The 25,762-nt window shown below is 43.4% G+C and overlaps 1 protein-coding gene across 1 annotated transcript in view; it reads right to left on the bottom strand.

The window, feature by feature from the left end:
* ASXL2 (ASXL transcriptional regulator 2) overlaps positions 1 to 25,762 on the bottom strand; it is a 98,931-nt gene that overhangs the window by 6,676 nt on the left and 66,493 nt on the right. Inside the window, exons 6-12 of the mRNA XM_032184244.1 lie at positions 23,018 to 23,133; positions 17,041 to 17,167; positions 10,333 to 10,473; positions 8,027 to 8,190; positions 4,309 to 4,405; positions 2,391 to 2,496; positions 260 to 977 (exon numbers count right to left, since the gene is read on the bottom strand). Of these exons, the coding sequence (XP_032040135.1) occupies positions 260 to 977; positions 2,391 to 2,496; positions 4,309 to 4,405; positions 8,027 to 8,190; positions 10,333 to 10,473; positions 17,041 to 17,167; positions 23,018 to 23,133 (1,469 nt within the window). The remainder of the gene's footprint in view (positions 1 to 259; positions 978 to 2,390; positions 2,497 to 4,308; positions 4,406 to 8,026; positions 8,191 to 10,332; positions 10,474 to 17,040; positions 17,168 to 23,017; positions 23,134 to 25,762) is intronic.

Here is a 25,762-nt window from a genome sequence, read left to right as displayed (position 1 = left end):
TTTTCAGTCTTGGGCTTGAATGCAATTGCTAGAGCTTCTGGTCCAGCAGACCCTTTAACAGATGCATGGCTTAGCTGAACTCGATTAGCCAGCCAGCTGATTCCCTTTATCAAACAGCCAAGCTTTTGTGGGTTCGGACCAATTATTTCTATCACTGTAATAAGGAGGTAACAATTCACATTCGTAGCCAGAACTGAAGCTCCCACCTGAGCTGATGGATACAAAGCCACTCGGTGGCTCTGCCCTTGTTTCTCCTTACCTTGAGTGGGGGTACCCGTGGCACCGGGGTCCCAGCTGCAGGAAAGGACTGCGGCTGGGTCCGAAACGACTGGTGGTGCTGGCAGTTCTCCATGATGCGGGGCTTCTTCTCAGGAGTGGTTACACCTTCCTCACGGCTCTCCGACTTCCTCTTATGGCCTTCAACACTGACCTCCATTTCTTCATTTGCAGGGGACTTCTTTTCTGGTGTTTGTGGAGTAATCACCGGACTTGCCGTGTTTGCTACTACTTCACCTGCTTCAGGGCTCTTTGGTTTGCTCAGGGCCAAAACTGAGGTACTCACAGTCTCTTTCACTGGCACTTCCTTTGATGCAGCATGCTTCCTCTCTTCCTCTGGCTTTTGACTGACAGCAGATTGTGGTTTCTCTTGAGTGGATTCTCCTTGTGTTTTCTCTTTTAAAGAGAGAGGGTGGTCGCTAGGCTTTGCTGCACAGCCATCTGGGGAAACTGAGGCCTCTGCAGGTTTGGCTGGTTTTGGCTGCGTGTCCTCTCTTCTTTCCTCTCCTCCTTTTTTTGTTGCAGGTGTTGCCTGGGCTGCTTGTGCTTTAGACTCTGCTGGAGGAGTAATCTCCTCTTTGAGTGGTGCCAGAGAGGCTGGCATGCATTTTGGCTGTTCAGCTGCTGGATTTTCAACCTCTGTCTCGGCAGGGCTGGTGTTTGCTGTCAGTCTCTTGGACTCTTCAGGACTTAGTCCAGAACTAGCAAGAAAAACAGAATTTTTGTTTTGTGAAACGTTCTTGCAAAAAGTATGAGAACAGAGAGGATTCTCTAGTTATGATACCCAAAATACATTTAACACCTAATTTTATGCCATGATCTCTGAAATCCTTCACTACTGTTAGTACTTCCAAATGAAACAGAATTTAATAACAATGTTTAGAACTAACTAAATGAGATACATGGAACATACATTAGATCTAGTCCTCTATCCAGATACTAATTTTCCAAGCTGAAAACCAAAAGAATTTGCCCAACAGTAAACATTTCCTTTACCAGCCACCACAGCCAGATCTCTACCACATGCAAACAACCCCACACAGCTTGCATCTGACTTAAGCTCATATGGTGACATTTGCTGGAAGGGAGCTCCTGAAAAGTGTCCCACCATTTCTTCCAGAAGAACGTGGCTAGTGCCAGAACTGCTGAAGTACCTTGAGGTTAGAACCAACATTGCTGCCTTTCGCCATCATCAAAAGTCTGGGAGTATTTCCCTGTACTGCTCATCCATCTTTATTTGTGAAATGCCACCAGATCACTTGCATTCTCAACCTGGTTGTTTTAAAAATACTCATTCCTTTACTCAGTACTCCATAGGTACGAGCATACACACCAGGCTCCTTGTCACTCATGGAACCCCAAACTATCAACCCATGGAATGATAAAAGTAGGGCTTACAATAATCTGAATGCTCTAGAGGGTTAAAACACCACAGACAAATGGTAGAGAAACTAGCTGGCAGTCCAAGGAGAAGCATAAAAGCTAACTGTAAAGATGCAGGATGAGAAATTCAGTATCAGCTATTTATGTGCATCTTGTAATTTCCAAGTTTCTTAGCACAGTTATTCACACAGAAACCTGAGATCCTTTCCAAAGCCTCAAAAAAGGGAAAATCTTGAAGCAAAAAGAAACAGAATGAAATACATGTATTTACAGACCTGGGAATTTAATCAAATGTAGGTCTGATTGAAGATGTGGGGAAAACACAAGATTCTACATAGAAGATGACTCACAGTACGCTCAAACACCACACACCTGTGGATCCTCCAAAATACTAACACTAGAAGAACCACAGGAGGGGAAACATCTCAAAATATCACAGTAAGGAGGGGGAAAGGTTAATATGTAAGGATCTAAGGGACAGCTCACATAAAGAAAACAATGCTACACCAGTTAAACCATTAGAAATCTTATGATGGTGAACACATCAGTTCTGACCTACACACCTCAAGATACTTCCTCAGTTCTGTGACAGATGGATGAAGCTAAACCTTGTTCAGGTTTCAGGACTGATGAAGAGCAACGTGTATTGGTGGGCAGCACACTAACAGCACAGGAGCAGGTATGTCTGGACAGGCAACGAGGAGGATAAAACAGACAGCTGAAGGTCTTACCTCTGGCCATAGTAGCTCTCAAAAAAATGTTCCTTCCACAGCTCAACCTTCTTTTCTTTTTCTATCTCTTGACGTATTCTTAGCTGCATTTCTGGTGTAAACTCACCTGCAAAATGCAATAAGGGATATCTGCATAAAATGAACCAGGATAACCACAGAAGCCTTCACACTTCCAGATGAGAGTGATATCTCACAGAAGTCCCACAGCTTGTGACACTATCCCTGCCTGTGACACCTCAGCATTTCTCCAGAGCTGCAAGGTGTTTCCTTGCTGCCTCCTCCTTGCAGTGTGTGGGCAACAGCTTTCTGCCAGACAGTCCCAACTGCTTTGGCTGTCAGTGTCAGCTCTGGCTGCCAATAGATGCTTTGTGTGAAGCGGTGCATATTAAATAAATACGAATATATACACAAAAATATGTTGTATGTATGCATGCACTACATGACTGCCACTTTCTGAAGGCTCAGAAGAGATTGCCAGGCAGACAGCAAAGCAATATGGCACTGTGAAATGACAGCCATGGGTGGCTGTGGTTCAGTGTGCATGCGAGAACATCAAAAGCTTCTTGCTCAGCGTGCAACTGTAAATGGACAGTTTGTGGTGCACAGCAATTAAGTCTCCTCAATCTCGGGGAAAAAAAGGAGGAATTCTAAAAAAAGATGTGTCAGCATGGGTGCCAAACGTAAACATGGCAAGTAACCCCCGTTTGTCATCCAGGACACGTGCATGTGTTATATTAAACTGTGGCTGACTCCAAACAGCCTTCTTATGAATCATCAGCAACTTGAAGAGTAGCTGAAGAAAGCCAACAGGACTGCTCTGCCCACAGTGCCACGGAGCTTTGATACTTGGGCAGTGATGTGCTGCTCAGTGAGAACGTCAGTGGAGATCTCCAGCTCTCACCCTGATCACTGCAAGCTTCATCACCACAGCAGGTTCTACAGCAGTTTTGTTTTTAATCTGGTGAGAAGATCTTTGTGTAAACATTGTTGTACCCTCCGGATGTGTACTCATGAATGGACGAAAGGTCTTCTTTATAGAAGACATCAAAGGAAAACCACTAAATGATGGGAGCCAAACCAGGGGCAGTTTCAACAATTAAGCAGTACAGACAGCTGAGGTCTATGCCTGGTCTGTTTACTGGCACAGATACATCCAGAATCCACAAAATATAAAGGGTGACCCAGAAGAGGATACATTTTCTATGGAAAAGCCTCTAAAAAATCAATTGCCTGTAATGAGTAAATGGCATTCCCTTCTTGAAATGAGTCCTGATTGATGCTGCTGTCTTTATAAAAACTCAGCTTCATGGCTGAATTCTGTAGAGGAAATGGTCCCTTGCCAACGAATGAGCGCGGTTCTGATGATCTGATCTGATCAAATCATGGAATTAGCACCTCTGAGTTCAAGATGCAAATGATGGCTGAAGGTGCAGGTGTCCTACATATTAGTAAAGGGCTGTCTTTATGGTATACAAAAATTATGGCTCAAAGGATTGGCTGTACCAACTAGATGACTACATTGATGATGAAGTGCATTACTCCAGGAATATAATTTACCTTCCCTACTGAGCTTAGCAGTGGGCTATGTTTAGCTACTACAACTTAAGAATAACTATCATATGCTATCATTTGACCAACATTTTAAAAGCATTTTTCTTTTGTCATTTCTTCCAAAGACTTGCCTATTTTTCCACATCAGTTCAAAAGGTAATTCCCTCCTGCAGCCCCTCCTATGAGTTGTAGTTTACAAAGATGTAGGCTTGCGTTTGTTCTCATGAGCTATACTGACTACAGTCTTTGCCTAGTAAGTTACTCCAGTGTTTCAACTCCTCCATCAAATATCTTTTACAAATTCCCCCAAACATTTGTTAGCCGAAAGCCTTCTAGCATTTTACTTCTTTGTCAGGGGAAGTTTTACCTTCTGACAACCTCTCCTTCCAGCCTTGGGCAGCTGACGTGAAGAACTCGTTGTTCAGTGCAGAGCCACTCAGCTTCATCAAACCATCTGCCCCAACCTGGAATACGGAACAAAGCAAATAGCATTAATTAACTGAAAAGGCAAATGTCATGTTATGTCGTCTGAAAACAGAGCAGGAGTTGCAACTTTGCCACAAATCCTGCTAGAATTGGTCTTCATCTCATTTGGAAGAAAATAAAAAGGCTTTTTAAGGCTGTGCCAAGTTTGGGATCCAGGAGATTCTGATAAATTTTCCTCTTCCTTGCTTCAGCCCAGTTGTTTCCAACCTGGCTGCTGCACAAACATACGTGAGCAGCACACGATACAGGTGGCAAGGAGAATTGCAAGGAAACAAAGCAGCATGAAAAGCTGAAAAGCTTCTTCAGATCCACTTTGCCCTGCAAAATCAATGCAGGAGATTGCCTTAAGTACCATCCAGAGCAACAGCTCTGCTGTTTTCTGGGAAAAGTAAGGACATAAAAGGTACCCTCTTAAAGCAACTCTGAAATGTATATAATCATTTCCCTAAATGCTTCAGGGAAAAAAAAAAGAGATAGACAAATGAATCACACAGAATCACACAGAATTTTCTAGGTTGGAAGAGACCTCAAGGTCATCGAGTCCAACCTCCAACCTAACGCTAACAGCCCTCCACTAAACCATATCCCTAAGCTCTACATCTAAGCGTCTTTTGAAGACTTCCAGGGATAAAAGCTCAAAACCAATTCAGTCTTCAAAAATATGGTTAACCGAATAGGACAGTCAAGCTATAGCATAGGACATAAATGAGAATGAAATAAATAATAAATGAATATAAATAAATATTAAATGAAATAAGGCTAAGACTGGAACATAGCACAGTGGGACATTATCATCACACAAATAAAAGTGGAATTTTCTCTGTTAGAAACACAAAAATACACGTATCAGTCAGGAAGTCACAAAAACCTGCTGTGGGCAAAACAGATGTGATTCCATTTCTTGTATAAGTCACACAGTAATAAGTAATAAATCAGAGCAAACAAGCAAAATCTTACTGTCCAGATTTGGGATATTTCTGATTACAACGGAAGATCTGTGGAAGAACTTGCAATGGTGCAGGATTTGGTAAAGAGAAACCCTGCTTTTACTGAGGCATCATTTGTAATTAAAATGCCAGCCAGGACATAACAGGAGGTTTCATAGTTAAGATTGAGTTGGACACTTAAGTTAGGAGCTGCTGCACAGCCAACCACTATCGAGATGTACAAAAGCAGAAGCTTGTTTTCTGATCCAAACCCTCATTATTCAGCTACAGGGAACAGAATTCACCAGATTAACCTCTCCAGCAGACACGGTGCTGCCTGTGCCTTATTTTGGAGCACAGGCAGCTGTGGCAGGGCTGACTGGGTTGTGTCTCAGAAAGTGCCCCCTTTCTGTTTCACAGAGGCACCCACTGGAATAACTCGGAGGGAGGCACTACCACGCAGAACACAAGTTGTGTGCCCTTTTGCATTTCACCTCTTCTCCTGTTTACTACAGCAAAGTCTGACTTTTTTTGGAACGCATCACAATTTGATGTGGTCAGCTGCTCTCAGGCATTTACCACAGTGAAATGTAGAATTTGTCCTCTCAGGAGCCAAGCATATTATTTATAAAGTTGTTCTCAGTCAAATTCTAATTGAATTTAAGGATAATTAAACTTAAAAGTCAGGACAGCAATGTCTTGCCATCTGCTGTGAGCATCTTGCCAGTAAACTCCAGCTGCAAACTCCACCACGTCGTATTTTGACGCATACCTAATTATTGCAATGGGAACTGGACTTAGAAAACAATTCCTTCAAGTATTTATTGGACTAACAAGTCCCCAATGAATGCTGATTGAAGATAAGAATTTGTGAGACAGCAAAAAATGTTACAACTCTTCCTAACTCCAACTGAACAGCATCTGTTCAGGAGAGCATCCTCCGCAAAGCAGGTCAGACGGCAGCTGCGTGACCCAGATGCATTAGTAACACCCTGTGAGCCCCCAAAGAGCAGCACAGCCACAACCATGGAGAGAACTTCACTAAACACGCGTGTCTGTGCTCCAAGTGTCTACTTCTGGGTCGGAATCCCTTCACAGTTCATAGTGACCACGTTGTCTGTGGATGTAGGTCAGGAACGAGCTCTCACCCCGAAGCAGACAACTGGATGCTGTCACATGCAGCTGATTGTACTGACTGCATCTCCACGGGCTGTAAAAGCAGCCTGCAGTAACGAGCTGAGATGTCAACTCATGGGGCATGACTAAGGTGTATAAACGCAGGCAGCTGGTACTGGTTTGAACAGCGCACAGTAAAACATCTTCAAGGGACTCTCAGATCTGATACAGAAGGCATCCCCCTGGAGTGGCATCTTGAAGCCAGCCTTGATATCTAAAGGACATTCAGAATGGCTCTAGGCACATACTTTAATGCATCTGAATTAACAACCCTACGATTGCAGTGGAAGCACAGTGCAGAAGCCCATTTTGCTCTAAAGATCCCGGGCCAGTTGAGGCAGGAATGATGATGATAAACATAACACACAATTAAGGTGAAAGGAAGGAAGTATTCTAGGTTTAGTTATAACTTCTCTGGTATTCCACGTGAACAGATTTAACTTCACTTCCTGAACTCACTGGTTTTTCTTCCTTTTACATGCAAGTGCAACATTTGTTCTTTTCTCCTCTCTTGGTATCATCCCTGTCTTCCACAAGCTGCTGAAGAAAACTGCTGTGGTGTCGAGACTGCTTCAGCCAGATTTTATTTATCCCTTAGGATGAAAATCATCAGATCCATCTGAGATGAAAATAACTTATCAGTAGGTTCTCTCAGCAGTTCTTTCAATGCTGAAGGATGAGTCCTTACCCCCTTGTCACTAATGGTAATTGTTCCAGTTAACATAATTTGTTTAGTGAAGAGTTGGGTGAAAACCTTCATTGTTTCTTCTGTGCCACTGCCAGAAAATATTCACCCATTCCTTCCCACCGAGTACTTTTCTACTTTTTCAAATCCATCTATTCCTGCACAAAGAAGTTTCAAGCAGACAATCCACAAAATATAAAGGGCCTCCAAAGCTGACTCACTTGTCATGCTTGGGACCTTTACTCTAGTGTGTTTCAGATCAGGACACAAGCTCCTTGCAGTCTACTCTGCAATCTGGACAATATTAAAATGCAATAGAGAACTCACTCAGTTTTCACTCTACCAAATCCAGAATTTGACAGCAGTAACACAACATAATGGGAAACAGAAGAGGATGGAACTAAAATCCTCCATCCGTTCAGGCATCCTGTGGGAAGGCACCTGTACAGAGGGCTGCAGGGTTAATCCTGTATTGATGAGTCTGGGGGAGGACAGGAGAGGAAGATGCTGAAACCATTGCTCCAGGCCCTCATCAAATCCAATGTAACAGAAACATTTTTCTCACTATAGCTGAAAATATGCAGTTGACTGAATGGAATCAAGCCACTGGTTTATCAAATTTGAATTATTTTATCTGGTAGCAACAAATATGCAAACAAATCACTGAAGAATTTTCCAGTATTTTGCGCTGTACACAGAGAAAAAAGTCTATCCCAATAGATGTTGACATAGTATTTGGATGTCTTGTCTGAATTACTTCTGGAGATGCTCCCACCTGACCCCTTCTCATCACACCAGAACACATAACTTACCTGCCTGTCCACCTCTGGCAGCAGCAGCAGCAGGCGCTGCTGGCATTCCGTAGGCAGAACAGAGAACGTATGCTTGTTGATCAGTGCCCGCAGGTTTGTGTTCACGAGGATGGAGTCAGGAGTTTCCACATCAATTTCAGCACACTTTGTTCTCTTCAGCTGCCCTGCAAAGAATGAAAAAGACCCGAGTAACATCTTACCTGAGTGGGGATTAAATGCTCCTTTAGAGTTCACTCTAAAGCAGCATTTCAAACCTTAACTTGAAATCTTACATGGTTTACCTTTGTAAAAGGTTATATATAGCTAACAACAAAATGTGGGAGGTCCTTTCTGGCACAGAAAATTTCCATACCTAGTACATCATACTCTGTGTCAGTTAATCAAGCTTTTCTATGAATCCTGGTATCTATCTGGGGACTATCAAGGATTCTTTTTCAAGGGGGTTTCTAGAACTGCTAGTTGAGGTCAGTTTGTTCTTCTGGATTTCTTCTTGGACTTTACTACCTTATTCTCAGCAAGAGCATTTCAGAAAAAAATCATCAGCTCATTCTGCTCGTGTTGAAAGCACAACACTAGACAAAGCAGTAAAAATGCAATAATTCTCCTCTTTCCTTTTCTGTGCTTGAAAGCCAGGAAATCCAGCCTTAACCCTTACACTACTGCCAGCTTCGTGTATGTACTGCAAATTCAGAAGCTATTACTGAAGAAAGCATTTGTACCATGTACACAATTTCCTTTGGATTCATCTACTGTCTATTACGGGCAAAATACCACATGCTTGGAGGCTTAGATTAAAAGTGGATTAATAGAAAAATGGCTAATGTTAAGACGCACCCTGTGCCACCTGAGCTCAGGGATCACAGCAATTATTTTAAGGTAACATACCTAACAAAATAAATTCATGAGGACTTGTTCCCTTTGGAAGACTGCTCTCTCAGAAGTTGTTCAGGAAATGGCTCTGCAGGTTTATAACTTATCAAGACTGGCAGAATTTCCTATTTGCAGTGAGAGCTGAAGCTAGACTGTCAAGCAGGCACCTCAAGCTAGCTGCACTGTTCCCATCTGACTGAGAGTTCACTGATACAAGTGCCCTAAGTGGCACCTGAGCATTCCTTTGCCTTACATTTTTCTCCCAATATTTCATTTGTATGAACATAGAACCTGGAAATTGTTTTACCTCAATGGGTCACAATCCTTTTATTTTTTTATGGCCAAGATAAGAATTGCAAAAGCAACCTTATCTCACATGGCACTGTAAATGTGTCTGAGCCTTGAGGTAGTGGAGGGAGAGAAGGAATTCAGAACTGAGGAGACAAAAAATTTGACAAATCAGCCAAATGTGATACTAATAAGTGTAACAGAAACAACAGAACTAGAAGCAAGGCCACATCCTCCTCATTGATAAAATTACTAAAAAATAATCAGTAGCTCTTCATTAAATTATGGTTATCTGTTGTAAAAGAATGAGTTGCCCAAAACAGTAAATCAGAGGATGGGGGATTAGAGAAACCCCAGTGGACTCACGGTTGAGTGAAACTTTTGAACTGATGGGATTTGGGGACGGTATGCAATGAGGAGTTATGGGCTGAGAACATACTCTTTTCCTTTTCCTGTGACTTCCAGAGGCAGGGCAAGGTGCCATTTAAATAACAATATCCTATTTTATTCCACCAAATGTATACAGATGTCTAAAATGCAGGCATTGGCACATCAGCTAGCTGTGTGGAGGACAAATGAAACATGCCCTCAAAATGCCTTTTTCACCAGTGATAAAGGAAATCTTGAATGATTAGCATAGATGGAGACCTCAGCATGGCCTTATGTTCACTGACATTAATTTCACCATTGGTATATGCAAAAGAAACCACAAAAGGTCACGAAAGCTGAGAAAGATCTAACTCAAATGAACTGAAAGGAAGCCGAATAACATTGGGGTCTGAGCTATAAAGATCTGGGAAGGAATTTTTTATTTCATTTTTATTTTTTAATGTTTCCAAAGTATCTTAAGCACATGAAAAAAGTCTGATAAATAATGCAAATCCTTCTTTGCTTCTCAAACTGTAAGCTGCAAATTCAAAGGTAGAAACCCCTGATGATAAGAAGTAAGCCAAGGCTTATTTGTATATGGCAAGTTTGAATTATTTATCCTAGTTCATACAGAAGGTATTAGAAGCGCCTTCCAGGATTGTCAAGAAATCACTTTAGCAATGGAATTAAATGAACATTTTAGTCAATTTTGCTATTTAGGCTTTTGATCTGTCATTAGAATAACTAAATCTCTGTAAGCAGAAAAATAAATATCTTACTTGCATGGAGCCTGTCAGATCTCTGGAATGGCTTCTTCCCCAGCCCTGGCAAGGAGTTATCGAGCTTAACAGAGGGAGAGGAACTGGAGGTGGAGTTCTGCGGGCTGCTTGACTGTCCATCTGACTGCTTTCCTTCCCAAGCTGCACAGGAAATTGAAACATTTAAACACGGGGATGTACAAAGAAATATTACGAGACATCTGTTTGGACTGAAATAAAGATTCTTTAACACACGTCCCCTAATCCCGGCAGCTCTGGGACAAGCACTTCTGTGATACTTACATGCCTTTATTCTTGTAGCACTCACTTACTTCCCAACAGGCTGAAAGCAGAAAAGCCTTTTGTAGCTATCAGACTGTCACAAAACAAAGAGACACCCATTCCACCTCTGGTTTGAGTCTACTTCCCATTTGGTCCCATCTGATTTCCCATCCATACCCAATCCAGTGATGATCTTGTTAAAATGTCCTTTTAGAAGCAGCTTTAGTTCCTACTAGACTTTGGTGTCACAAAAAACTTCCTACCTTATGTGCTTTCTACATTTTTACCCATTTTTCTAAATTTTATTATTTTTCGGTAATTCCTCCTCCTCTTTCAAACAGATATTTTCATGTCCTCATCCCAAGTCACCACTTATCTGTACCAGTGATTTTACCACCACGGTTTTTCCTTACAAAGCAGAGCCACCCACATCCTTTTTTCTGTAGCAGTGTTTTTTACTGCTGGTGGGAAGAGCTTCTTCCCTAAATTCTCCCTGCCTTCCTTTCATCTTTCTAGGTAACAAGTTAAGAAAATGAGGTCTTCTGTGCTCTCTTCAGGTGTAAGGGCAATAGCAGGTATCCACTCAAGTATGGAACAGCACCGAATCCCATGTCCTTACAAGGCCTCTCTACCATTTTTGAAAAGAAATGGAGACTGGGGCAGATTCCCCACAATAATGCAAATGTTGCACCCACCTTCAAAAGGGCATAAAGAAGATCTGAGAAAATACAGGATAGTCACATTCATCCCTGGGAAAACAATGGAGTGTGTGCACGAAGGAGACGATAGTGACTGGAGGCAGTCAGCATGGACTTACCAAGGGTAAATCAGGCCTCAGTAGCCTGATTACCTTCTGTGATCAAATGACTGGATTTGTGGATGAGGGAAGACAGCTGGATGCCAATTACCTCAACTTTAGCAAGACAAGTGACATTGTGTCCTGCAATACTGAACACACTCAGACATTGGGGTCTGGGTGGTTGGACAAAGGGACGGGACAATGGCTGGATGGTCAGACTTGGTGATGGTCTGCCTGGAGGGTGGCAACAAGTGAGTGCTTCTGGGCACCTGGCCTGCTTCACATTTTTATTCAGGGGACACAGGACTTGCTGAAGTCTGCAAGTGCCACTAAACTGTGGGGAGCACTCCCTGAGCCCAAGGACAGAGCAGCCACCCACTGGGGCCAAGCCAGGCTGGAGGCAGGGGACAGCAGGAACCTCATGAGGACAAGCACAAAGTCCTGCCCAAAGGGAAGAAGGGCCAACAGGCAGGCTGGGGCAGCTTTGCTGCAAGGAACCAGGGAATCTTGGTGGACAGCAGCTGAACTCGAGGCAGCAGTGTGCCCTGGCACCCAAGGCCTCCTGGGCTGCATGAGCAGGGCCACAGGATCCAGCAAGGAGGTTATCCCCTCTACTCAGCACTCATTACACCTCACCTCCATTCTGCGTCCTGGCCCATGTTCTCAAGTACAATGAGGACATGAAGAAACAGGGATGAGATCTGCCGAGGGCCACCAAGATGCTCAGGGGAGGTAGCACTTGCCCTGTGAGGTGAGGCGGAGGGACCAGGGCTTGCTCAGGCTAGAGAAGAAAGGGCTGAGGGTGGCCACCTTGTTCCTACAGGGGGCCATCAGGAAGATGGAGCCAGGGTTGTCACAGGGGTGCAGAGCAGGAGGCTGAGAGAAAGAGGGGTATAAGGAAAAGCTTTTTCCCCATGAGGACAGTCCAGCAGGGGAGAGAGGGCCCAGAGAGGTTGTGCTATCTCCATCCTTGGAGGTTTTCAAGACCTGACTGGACAGAGGCCTGAGCAACCTGATGGAGGCCAGGCTGCCCCTGCTTGGAGCAGGAGGTTGGGCTACAGGCCTCCCTGAGCTCCCCACACACATGAACTATTCACAGTTATTGATCTATTCTACAGTTCTAATGTTTTCAGAGTAGTGCCAGAAAGGCTGCATAAGGTGACAGGCAGAATGTACCACACCTTATAAACTGCAAGGTAGCAGCAAAATATGGCAAGTCAGAGAGAGAAGGAAAAAGAAAATAACAAAAAATAGAAATGCTGGAGGAAAATAGTTAAGTTCACCCATGATGAAAGTGGATGTGGCAATATCGTGGGACGTGTGAAACCAAAATAAGGAGAGAAATTGATGTGCTGTGACCTCCTGTCCCAGAGGCCTGGTGTGCTGCCTGTGCAGGGCAGCAGGATCTCCTGGCCATATGCAGGAATGGCAAAAGCCTTCCCAGGACCACAAAGAATTAAGACAGCAAACACTTTAAGCACTCTGTGTAATATGAATTTAGATTACTTACTCTATTTGTCTATTTTAATAATTACTCCATGTTAGCTAACAATGTTATGAGAATATCCTAGCTGCTTTGGGCCCTTTTACTTCTCCCCTGTTCCTACTTCCCTAGGAGAAAATGCAATCCCTCCTGGGGCGGGGAGCTCAGGTGGTGTGCTCCTGCAGGAACAGCGCTGAGAGTTGTGCTAATGAAGCATTCAGGTTTAATCCTAATAAGCAGAGAAACTGCAAAAGGCTTTTAAATTATCATTTTCTACCAAAGGCTTTATACACCTGGCACTACATTTTCTTCACACAGTCACTGGAAATGTGTCATTTTCTAATAGATTGATTTTGACTTCCTTTTCACACCACACCAGCTGAGGTGTGAGGGGCACAAGCACAGCTCAGGACTGATTTTCAAACAAGCACAGTGAGATTAACTGCTTTCCCCTGGGCTTTTCTGAAAGGATCAGAACTACAAAGCTGCCTGGGAACAACAGGCAACAGCATCAGCTGCTCAGTCCCCACCTCCCTTACTCTGCTTTGAAATGATGCATGAAGTACTGTCGATAAGCACGCCTGCTTTTTTCAAATGGATGGATGGAGCATAGCTGCAACCTTCATATGTCTGAACAGATGTTACAAGAAACATTCCAGCAGTACACAACCAGCAAGCCAGGACAGATTGGTCTAGTTTTGGTTTGGATTTGTTTAGGGCTATTTGGAAAGGGAGAATAAACAAACACACTAAAACACAGAAAGAATTTTATACTAAAGAAAATCAGGAAGAGATGAGGAAACATCTCCAATTATGCAAAAGGCTGTAGAGAGAAGAAATCAAATAATCTGCATGTCCACGGTGGATAGGACAGGAAACCTTGGTTTTAAACCAAAACAAGAAAAGATTCTGATTGGCGGCCGATAAAAACAATTTAAGGATAAAGTTAACAAAGCAGGAAGGGTGAGACTTGCTGGGAGTTTTTGGCCTTTGCATCAGTGGGGTTTCTGAGAACAGGCTGAAGAAAACATCTGTCAGGAATGCACACGAGATCCTGCTCTGAGGAGAGGATGTGGATTAGATGAGCTCTCGAGGGGCTAGTTTCCAATGACTACAAAGTTTTTAACCTAGCCAGTGAATTTCAGCTAAACGTGTAATTCATATAATCACACCGAGAAGGTCCAACAAAGTGTTGCTCATGCTGCTATTATCTTATCGCTGTGTAATCCTCTCTGGCTGCTTCTATGCCAGTAAACTAAATAGTGTCACTGGGCATTCCCCCAGCCCTTGGAATGACTGGCACACACTGGCCACGTTCTGGCACACACTGGCCGTGTTTGCAGCTTTAAGCTTTCTGTCTCCCCAGGCAGGGTGGCTGCACTGATTGCTTTTTGGGAGTGATGCTTAGCCTGTGCTAAACACCAAACCATGCAGGGACTAGGAGACTGCTAGATCGTCTTGACTGCTAGCCAAGGCTGCACCAGGCAGGGGATGTAGCAGACTGGAGGGACTGAGATCCAGCTCTTGTGCCCAGTACTTTGGAAATGATTAGCAGAGATGCAGAGATGCAGTTTCTTTCTCCACAGGCAGTTGCTTCTTGTTCTAAGCACAGGCTTGTTGGCTGAAGGACCGACTGTTTGGAACTGGAATCAGGATAACAGATGCTATAATAATAATAAAGGCACAGCCTCCTTCTTTTGAAAATAGTTTGGTATTACCCTGGTTATCAGGCTTTGCCAAAAAGACATTTTTAAGAAGACTAAAAATAGCTTAGGATTTGAGATTGGAGATACAATTTTGTTGTGATCTTTTGTGTAACGTTTTCTCTCCCATTTTGGGGTAAGCTTCACGGCTGCCAGGCTCAGCCACGTCATCTGTGCAGGGACACCTGGCAGAAACCCTTTACAGTGAGCACTCTTGCTGCATTTTTCTGAGTGGAATCATTTTTATGGTCATCTTCTTTCTGAGACGAATCAAGATGAGTCAAGAAGATCAAGGGTGAAGGATGGAAAAAATGAGGTAATCATCGAGGGGGAGGGAACTGCCATCTCACAGAAGGGTCTGAATCTGACACACAGCACAGCATTTTACCCATGACAATTAGTGTAAAAGCGCAGGGACTTCAGATGAGGACAGTATGTGTTGCAGAGGCCAGTGAGGTAGGATGAGAATCAGCAGGACTGGGAACTAGAGGGGGAGATCCTTGCTTTTTGGTAGAGATCCCAGCCTCAAAAAGTGAACCCTCTTTTCCCCTTGTACACAACGCTGTTGATCCTGCTCCTGCCCCTCCCTGCTCCACACGACATTCACCAACCCTTGTGTACCAAAATGGTGCTCCTGACTTAGGTCCCCACACACATCGCTCCCCGTTATAGCTGCAGAAATCCTTCATGCCAGTGAATAAACGAGCAATAGGACAGACATGATTCACTGCACAGAAACACGAAGTGATGTACAAAAAGAACAACTCTGCTAACCATACATACGCAGTGTTGGGCCCTAAAATAGAAAATAACATTTCGGGAAAGAGTCTCAGAATTTCAGCAGTTCTAGAAAAACGCCTGCTTTTGGTTGAGGCTAAAAAAGTAAATGGAACACGAGGAATTATTAGAAAAAGAACAAAATTTAGAATACCAAAATGCTATACAAATTCACAATGCATCTGCACCCTGATTACCATGTAGTTTTCATTCTCGGCCTCCATAAGCATAGAGCTTTCCTTATGAGCAATGAGAAAAAACTGTAGGGTTATTCCAATTGAAAGAGATGTCTACTAAAGTCGTGATTGGCAAGAAGTTGCTGGAAAAACAATAGTTGTTCACTGCCTCTTTCAAATTAAATGGAATCAATTAAAGTTCTAAGGAGCCTGGCTCAAAAAAAAATATATATTTTTTACACTGTAATATTTGCCATGAGGCATTTACAGAGTCAATGTACTCATCCTCCAGATTAGGCAATGCTGTGAAGAAAATGCCATTGAGTCCAAGAAATACAAAGGCATCTCCTCCTGCTTGGAAGGTGTCTGAGGCACAACCTGTGGAGTTCTCCAAGGGCACTGCCACGTGCCTACCCTGTTCGTACTCTGTGCTGAACAGAGGCCAAATGCCTCTGATTTGATATGCACATTGTTCTGGGTTCTGCCCTAAGTATGAACAACAGCAAATTAGCAATGGGAGATGGTACAGAGGCACTACTGGTAATGTTTACAGATGACTCAACAAACTGTGGATTGATAAAATAATTATGGACTTGGTCTACAACGTAATTTAATTGTACAATATGTAAATCACAGAATCCCAGCCCCCCAGGCTGGATGGGGGCACCCTTGGGTGCTGCTGTCCTCCCCTGCCCCAGCAGGGTGCCCACCCCCTTGTCCTGGGCTCAGGGAGCTCTCCCAGGAGCAGCCCCCGGCCCCTCTCGGGGCACCCCTGGGCCCAGCAGTGCTGTCCCAGGGGCTCCAGGCCCTTCAGCATTTTGGTTTTGGTATTAATCAGTCAATACAAACACAGAAGCATTTGCTGCATCTAAGAGAAAACAACTTAAGTCATGTTTACAGAACCAGGAGCTCATCCTGGAAAGAGCAGTTACGCTGAGAAGAGTTTGGAGGCAACTGTCTAGAAATAACTATAAAGAATTTATGGTAACTAGTGAAAACCTTCTGCTGGTAAGGAAGCAAATATGTTGTTGAACGAGCAAGAGAAAAGCGGTGATCTCTGTAATTTCTAATGTAGCATAAATGCAGGAAGGTGCCTGAGGATCTTTCAGACAAGAACGTACATCTTTGGAACAAGACACGAAAGCCACACTACAGAATGAAAAGACAGTTTGAAGAGAAATAAATACAAAAAAGGAACACCATCTAATTTGCCTAGCCATGAGAAGGACCTGACTACAGTGTATAGACAGCTACGGGGGAAGACATTTGTCACAGAAAGAAGCTTTTTAACTAGACAATGGCACAGCCAGACCTATTCAAGATCTGTTCCTAACAGAATGCATTCCTAATAAAATCAAAGCCAGGAAACAAGAAGCTGGAATATTTCAGAAACAAAAAGAATACCATATGGAAAGGGGACTTTCTCCTCTCCTCCCCTAAGAACAAGAAAAAGCAAGTTGCAGAGAAAATGACCGTAAAAGAAAAGACAGGAATGTCACTGCCACGTACCGGATTTTGTAGGTGCGGGGTCACTGGCTGCCTTGACAGCCTTCAGGAGGACATGCTGGTTAGACGACACGGGCATGCCTGCTCTGCATTGCTGCTGCTGTTGCTTCTGCTGCTGCTGTTTCAAGGCCTGGGGAAGAGGACAGAAGAACGTGAGCAAATAGATCTTAAAAATATATTATTAGAAATGATTAATACACAGTTTAAACAGCTTGTTTTACAGCAAACAATAGCTGGATTCTAACTGTAAGTCCATCAAAAGCTTAAAATGACTTCTGAAATACATTCAGTTTGCAGGGGACACTGCTAATGTCTATTTAAATACAGTTCTACAAGTGGAGACATTTCCTACCTTTGCATTTAAAGCAAAAAGCTAATGGTTGCAGAACTTCTTAAGTTGTGTGTTTCGTGAAAAAATGATCTCTAGAGAAGGCAAAGAGAAAGTATTCCAAATCTGGAGTTGGTTCAAGAAGTAATTATATAAATAACTTCAAAGTAAAAGTTCCACAAAGTAATTCATTTCCATCTCCTGGAGAAGCAAGTAGCAACTTACTAAAAACATTCAGCAGAGACGATACCTAGTAAGAAAGACTTTTTTAATTAGGAAAGTAATAAAGAATAGAACACTGACATCCTTTGTTTCAGAAAAGACTGTTAAGGCAACTATAGTTCTGCCTAAAAAACACAAATGACTAAGACAAGGAAGTAAGAAGGCAATTTGGTTAAACTGCAGCTTTCACCCAAACCAAACTGTCTGCTTTCCAAAAATGAACTCAAAACCCAAATAAATTTTGACAGAATAAATTACAACAGATAAAGTATACACCTGAATTTCAAAATAGGAAGTAACAGAAAGTAATATGCTGTTATATATACAAATGAGTGGGACTCAAATAATAATAAAATACAGTCTGAACTAGGAGTCAGAATAAAAATATGCAGGAGTCTGGAGAAGCTGCCCTATGACGAAAACAGAAGGCAGACCTTCAGACACAACTTGAGAAAGACGAACAACAGGATACAAGTTACAAATGTTAGATTTCTGTTTTCCTATCTGTTAAATAGCTCCTATTTATCTGCTTGTACTGTGGGCAAAAAATATTCACTGAATATTAATACAATATTAATATAATAACTGAAAATAATAATATAATAACTGAAGAGAAAAAAAATGAAAATTGCTAAGAGGAAATAGCCTCTGCTATCACAATTAATCTCCTGTTACCGAGGTTAAAAGATCTCAAAAAAAAAAAGAAAACAAGAGAGAGAGAGACCTGCTATTCGAGAGACCTGGTATTCCTACAAGTAACACAAAAATCTATAAACAAGTTCAAGAAAGCTTTTACAAAATCTTCTCCAATTTGGAGACAAACTCTTTTCTCTTTTGAAGATGAACTGCAGGCAACAGTGACTGTCAGGAAAATATTAAGAGTATGAAGACCGCTAGTATGCTTCAGTGTTTGTGTGAATCCCATACTTCTACTACACAAATCACTTCAAATATTTAAGATTTCGTATGTTCAGTTCACCTCCTATTCTGTACGCTATTTGACTGCTGCCTTTTCCTTAGCTTAGGTAAAACAATTCTGCTTCTGTTCATTGTCACCCCACAGCTCTCGCTTGTGCAGTGTCTCAGGTGCCCACGCCAGTGGTGGAAGAGAAGGAAACAATTATCCATTAGACATCTCTTTTTAAACTCCTCATCAACTTCACACTTATGTTCTGTTAGAATCATCTCTGTTTCTTTATAAATCTTTACATATTGAGTCCTGCCCTAATCACAGAATAATTCAGGGCTTGTTGTGACAAGGCTGGCTCCATCAAAAACCTCCTCAGAAGTACTCGCAGGGGGCAGATGGAGCTTGCTGTCTGGTTTTCCCCTCAGCCTCCTCTTCTCTGGGCTGAAGGAGCCCCATTGCCACAGCCTCCCTCACAGGGCAAGTGCTCCAGCACTATCCCATGGCCTCCCCTAAACGTGCTCCAGTTCAATGTTGGCTTCTGTTGGCCCCAAAACAGGTCACAGCATTTTAGAAGAGGTCGAACAATGAGTGATAATAATACTAATAATACTAATAATAATTATCAGCAGAGAGATATCATCACTCCCCTCCACCTCCTGTTTGTAATAGCCCAAAAAGCTGCCAGGGCACGCTGCAAGCTTCACCTACAGCTTGTGTCTACCAAGACCGTGAGCTCTTTTTCGGCAGAGCTGCTCTTGGTGCTATGGCAAGGAGTTAACCTGCCCCTTACTAGTCTGAGTCCTCGCTAAATTTCATGAAGTTCCTTTCAGCCCGTTCCTCCAGCTTGTCCGGGCCCTGCTGAACAGCAGCCATGCCCCTGAGTGCATCACCAGTGTCCTCTGCATCCCGTCTCCTGCAGGACACTGAGAAAAGATATTTAACAGGAAAGGTGCCAGGATAAAACCACGATGAGTTCCACTTGTAGCCAGCCTCAAAGCTGAGTATAAACATACACCACCACCCTCTGAGCCTGCAGATCCCACACTGTTTAAACCAAGTAGCAGTCTTGCCATTTAGGCTGTAGCATCTAATTTGAACATATGGATGGTGTGGGACAGCCCAAGAGAAGCCTTGATACAGGCAAGATATATAAAACCTACAGCTCTCCCCAGCCCCAACCCACACCACACAAACACTCCCCCTGTGCCCATGCACAGGGGCTTGTTACTGTTTTGTTTGCCTTTAAGTTGCCCTTCTGGCTGTGGTCCCAAGAAGTCTGTGCTGTGCTGCTCCCTTCTTCACGCAAAAGGCAACAAAGACTTCACCTACCGAGAGCTTTTGTAGGGTACAGCCCACCCCAGTCCCTGACCTTACTCCTTCTGTGGGTGCATGGCAACAACAGATAAAAAAAATGGATAAAGACGACAGCCAACAGTATAAACCTCATCAGAACAGAGGTTGTGACTCCTAGTCTCCAAAACTCCGATGATACCTGAATTCTGATGCCTTTGGGACAGCTGCTCAAGCTAGGTAAGGAGAGGAGATGGGGTCCTCTCAGTGGAGAGGACCAGAGGAAAGAATTAGGGTGGTTCCTGCCTTTTCCATCAAAGGGTCAGAAATCACCAGTCTTTCTGGATCCAGACTCTACATTTCAGAATCTCAGTGACTTTTTTCCTGTATCAGCAAACTATCCCTGTAACAAAGGAGCTTTTCCCCATGCCTGCTTCATCATTCTAGCAGGATGAGCACTGACATGCCTCTGTCACTTTGGATTCAGATCCTGCAAACCTCTAACTCCGGATTCTTCACAAAGACTGGAAGGAACACGTGGCGTGTGCTGAACACAGCCATCTGCTCACTTACTGTGCTGCGTGGTGTCGGCACACCACTGTACGCCATGCTATTTACATGTATTTTACAGTTTTACCTCTGATTTGCTTATGAACTAATTCCTGTTTCTTCTTTCTTAAAGGACCTGATACTTATCGTCAGCATAGCAGCAGCATGGTGCTCAAGGGTTAAATGTCCTCACTTGCAAATCTGCTCTCTTCCCTCCAGTGATAATTACTTAGTGCTTAAGACAGGAGCGCTGAATCCAGCCAGCTGTCTCCTCCAGTGCACACTAGCAAATAAGCTGGGTGTAATTAAAAATGAGAAAGCTTTCCTTAAGATACTGAGTGAAACAAGAATTATGTTTTTCCTACTACTCTACTCATAACACTTCTGTCTCCTTCCTGCTATCAACATTTACTCATTCTGTTGTTTTTTAGGACTTTTCCTGCCCACAGGAGCAATCCAGTTTAGGAAGAGGTGGAGGGTGTGATATTTGGTCAAAATGGCAGAATTCCACTGGAACCAAAATTAAGCAATGGATCGGGCATGCAATGATCTTCATTTGACCCAAAGCCAGAGCAAACTTTAGGCAGGTAAGTTAGAATGTCTGAATGGTTACAGCATTCTTCAGCAACACCTCTGTGCCCTGAAGATAAGTTACCCGTGTGCCCAGCAGATAAGTTACCACGATGCTACAACTTGATGCTGTACTCTGGGACAGAAGAGTTGAGGGAGAAGAGCTGCTGTGATGTTAGATGATAACCATCAGAAACTGCTTTTGGACCTACAGACAGCTGCAGAACTGTGAAGTACAATCAGGTATGCTATGCTATGCTATGCAGACACAATTTGTTTCCCCATTTCTCTTTCTGGGTTTCTGATTTTTTTTTCTCCAGGCCAATGAGATTCTGAACAGCGAAACGGAGAACGCTGTCTGAAGATTGGAACTCACAGGTTCTGACATATTTTGCTACATACAGAGACAGAGCTGGAACAAGGATGCTCAGGATGTACACATCTTGGAATATGAAAGCTGGGGAGTGGAGGTGGGAGAGAGCAGAGGCAGAGAGGAGCAAATGTAAGGGTGAGGAAGGCTGGTGGTAACAGGGGCAGAAGGAATTCGGACACAGAAAATGGAAAACTCTGAGTCACGTAATGACAGGCTGGGAGGAGAGGAGAAAAGTAGATGGAGTAGATGGAGTTTGGAAATAGGGGCCCACAGAACAGGGAAAATGAAGAGGAACTGCTGAACACAACAGTGGAAAAAGGACTGGTTATAACAAACCCTAAATGAGTTTGATCACTCTCTTAAAAGAGAAAGGACTTTGTGGATGTTGGAGACAAATGACAGCCAGCCAGGCTTAAAGAGGGATGAGGAAGGGATGGCCAAGAGTATAGCTGATATCATGCTGAATCAGTGAGAAGCAACATTCTGAGGATTCAAATGAATGTAGAAGCTTGACTTAACTTCAGAAAATCTGCCTGAAGTGACAACACAATCTCACGCCTTTAATTCACCTAACAGCAGCAAGCGATGCCATAGTAACACTGCTGCCTCTGCTGAGAAAGAGCAAAGTGGAAAATGAAAGAGAAAAGATTCCCTTAAGCAGGCATCTCATTTTGACATCAGCCTAACTCGCTGGAAACAAAGCTCCAGTTTATTCAGTTTCCTTATCTTGTCATGTAATATCCTCCTCAACAATATGCCCTAATTAGATCCTTCTCTCTCACTGCAAATCCTTTTCCAAACACTGCAGGCATCTCTGACAGCTGAATACCACTCTGAGCGTTGTTTCCCAGCTGGCAAATTCAAGAAAGCAGGCTGGGCTGGTAGAGGTAAATCCTCTCCGGAACACATCCTGATTTCATCAGGCTGTGACAAGCTTCCGTAATCCCTCGACTAGCACCTCCTCTGCAACTTGATTCATAACTCCTTACAGATTTTACTCGACCAAGGAGTAAATCTAACCCTATTAAAGCATTTCCTTTCTAAGGCTCATGGAAAACTAAACCATGCAGCTGGGGAAACACCTGCAAATAAGAAACTCAGGGGACTAATTCATCTTGCATTTTTCATTAAAAGAAACAGATCATTTGAGGTACAAACACTTACCCATTCCATCCTGAGTGCCTGCAATAAACACTACCTACAGAACAGTCATTCCCCAAGCGTGGAAAATAACCAGTCCTCCTCTTTCTCTCCTAATGCCCAGCAGAAGTGCAGTGCAAAGTCAGTGTGCAATCCTTCCCCTTCATCCCTCAATGAATACACACTTTGCCCACAGAATTCCTTGGAAGGGGAAGTACGCCCCTAATTAGGGGATGAAGTCAGAGGACTTAATTCTTTTCTCAAAAAGATGTTCCATTTTCTAAAACAGGCTGTCGAAAGCTAAGGACACTCAACAAAAGGTTGGGTGAAAATAAACAACGTCTTCTATCCATTATTTAAAATAACAATGACAAAATTTCCAGCTGCTTTTTTAGGGAAAAGGCAAAGCACTAAATAGCACAGTATTTTCAATCTCCTTTAGGAGAGAGGGATGTTTTAACAAAGCCCTGTTTACTACAAGACAGGCAGGAAATCCTGACTTACTTCCTCGCAGAGCGCAGTTCCACTCAGATGATTTACCAGAGAAATAAAATTACTGCAGCAATCCCTAAACTAGGTTCCAGACCGTGCTGCTTACCTGTTTGAGTGCCTTCTTGCTGTGCTTCTGGGACGAGGAGATGACTTTGCCTGTTTGGATGGAAGGTGACGGGCAGCTGGACTGGGGGGAGGACGTCTGTGACAGCCTAGATGACACTGCAAGAAAAAAGTACGTATGAGCACACCGGACAGCCCAACCTTTATACGTTTGCCTGCAGCACATTAGCCAGTCCTCACCATTTCAGACCATCTCACGAGGCTCATGAAAATTGCACCTCTAGCAAGTGTGCCTTGTGTAACAGAAGAATCATTTCTGTTTCCTAGTCCTGTATCCACAAGGCAGCTGTTTTCCTCGGAAAGCCAACAGCAATTCCTACGGCTGACTTCAGACCTTTCGCCTCTCGTCCATTTCTTTTTCATGATTTTAATCATGCAAATAGCTGCTATCGAACAACACTGCAGCCTGAAAAGGCTTCAGCTTCACACAGGTTTAGCTACCTGAAGTCCAAATAAAAATACAGACACAGATAATGGTTATCTTCATCCGGAATGAGCCGTGGTCAGGTACCTGCCTGCCTGGTGGCATTTCTGACCAGATTAACTCCGCACCGCGTATAAGAGTGGGAAGATAAATGACATGGAAACAAAGTGGAACGTGACTATCACTTGCTCCTTCTTAAGAAAGAAATATGGGAATATACTGGATATGCCAGTACATGAACAAATATGCTCACTGAACGAGCCTAGAGAGAGTGCAAATAAATCTACTCCTCGCCATGTGGAGTCCTAAAGCAAGGCTGCGAGTTTCCCATGATTTGGGCTTCCATATCATCCCTTTACAACCAAGAAACCAGGGATAGGAATCAGATCACAGCTGGTTACGTGGCTATGTTATACCTCTTTGGCACAGGATACTGAAAATGCTCTGCTCTGGCGGCTACCCTGATGGGTATGTGGCCAGCCAGGGAAGCCCTTTGGTGTCAGGAGGAAATCCTTCCCTCTGAGGGCAGCGAGGCCCTGAACAGGCTGCCCCGAGGAGCTGGGGGTGCCCCATCCCTGGCAGTGCCCAAGGCCAGAATCACGGTGTTCCCTCTCTTGCCTTGGCAAACTTGTGCTGTAGTGGCCAGCAGCCAGGTTAACCTCCCACGTGTGCGTACATAACAAGGCAGGCACCCAGCGCGCTATGGCCAGTGAACAATTTCGCTGCTGAGGCTGAAAGAGTGCAATAAAAAAGACCAAAAAAGCAAAATGCCCTGAGTTGGAATGCCTCACATTGCATGACGGCCGTAACAAAGCAGACACCACCCGTGTCAGCAAGAATATCAGTGAGATAACGGCTGCACCTGCAATGAACCCCAAAAGCCATGAGACTGATGGGGTGTGGGAGCAGCAGGTTAAAAAAGCAGCATAAGTTAGCAAATTCGGGGTCTGTGTATGTATCTACACATAAATTAGTACAGATCATCATGCCAGCTGGAAGATCAAGGGAAAAAAACTAAGTGTAAAAGAATGTCTGATCCTAGAGACAAGCGTGACCCCAATCATAAGGGATAATAAATAGCTCCACGTTAACTGCTTGACCTACTGCTTCCTGAAGCAATTAGATGCAGCCTGCATAGGCTAAACTAAGATCCTTTCCTAGCAGAAGGGAGGTGAGAGATAATAGCAACAGCTCTTCGTTAATGAAAGGTGTGTTGTGGTTCTGTTCAGTATCCACAGGAAAGGGAAGGTGCTGAATGGTGCACTGACAGCAAGCACCAGAGAGCAATTTCAATAAAAGGCACAAAATTAGTAACAGCAAATTATACAAAGCAAAATTCGCATGTGTGGCATAAAAATGAAATGTCAACAGCAAGTTTCCTAGAAGGAACATGCAATGGAGATGAGGCTGTATCAGGCTGAAATGCCATTAAAAATAACTCCTAGGCTACTGCACATAGTGAGAAACCAGTGATTTAAGTCACTGATGAGATTGCCATATCCAGGTGGATAGGTGTATATAATAAAGGTGACACAGCTGAACAGCAAGCATAATTACCACTTAAATAGGGGAAAGAAAAAAAAAGCTGTCATAGCAAGCCCTGGAAAGCGAAGGTTATATCTCTACTTTAAAACAGCAGAAAGAAAGTTCCAGAGACACGCTGCCTCTACTGCCTTTGTGAACTCGCATTTGTCTCTCAGTCTGGTTGAAATCAGAGTTCAAGAAGAAAAAAAAAAGGTGTTGGAAAGACCACAGCCTGGTAACACCTGGAGAGAGTTCATGAGAACATAAACTCGCAGGAATTCTTTTAATGCATCAGTAAGGAGTAATGGGGAAAAAAGCGAGGTTGTTGCCGAGAGTCTCTCAGACTTCCAGAGATGTTCAACACGCCCCCTGAAAAAGGTTTCTAAAAATTGTTTGGCACTTGCTTAAAAAACACAGAATTGGCCTTACTCTGATGCTGGATAGAAGGAAAGAACGGAGTCCAACGTTAATCAGGCGAGGAATTAACAAATGTTCTGCAAGGTCACGTGCTGAGTAGGGCGCGTTTCAGTGCTTAGGGGTAGACTGCAAGGAAGTACATTTTCGGAGGAAAACAAACAAGCTACACAAAGAACCTGTAGTAATCCAAATGAACCCTGTCAGCTCAGGAGAGATGGCTGACAGGTATTTGAAAATGGCCTGCAAGGTGATGCAACGAGTAAGGATGGAGAGATGAAGCGTCTGCAGTTCTCACAGCTGTTTATGCTGGCTGTCTCACCTGCATGCTGTATCACCAATCACATAACATCAAAAAAAAGGTAT

The sequence above is a fragment of the Aythya fuligula genome, chromosome 3 (assembly GCF_009819795.1).
Source record: "Aythya fuligula isolate bAytFul2 chromosome 3, bAytFul2.pri, whole genome shotgun sequence".
Classification (NCBI taxonomy): Eukaryota; Metazoa; Chordata; class Aves; order Anseriformes; family Anatidae; genus Aythya; species Aythya fuligula.
The sequence above is the reverse complement of the archived record's forward strand: the minus strand, read 5'-3'. Positions and strand labels throughout refer to the sequence as shown.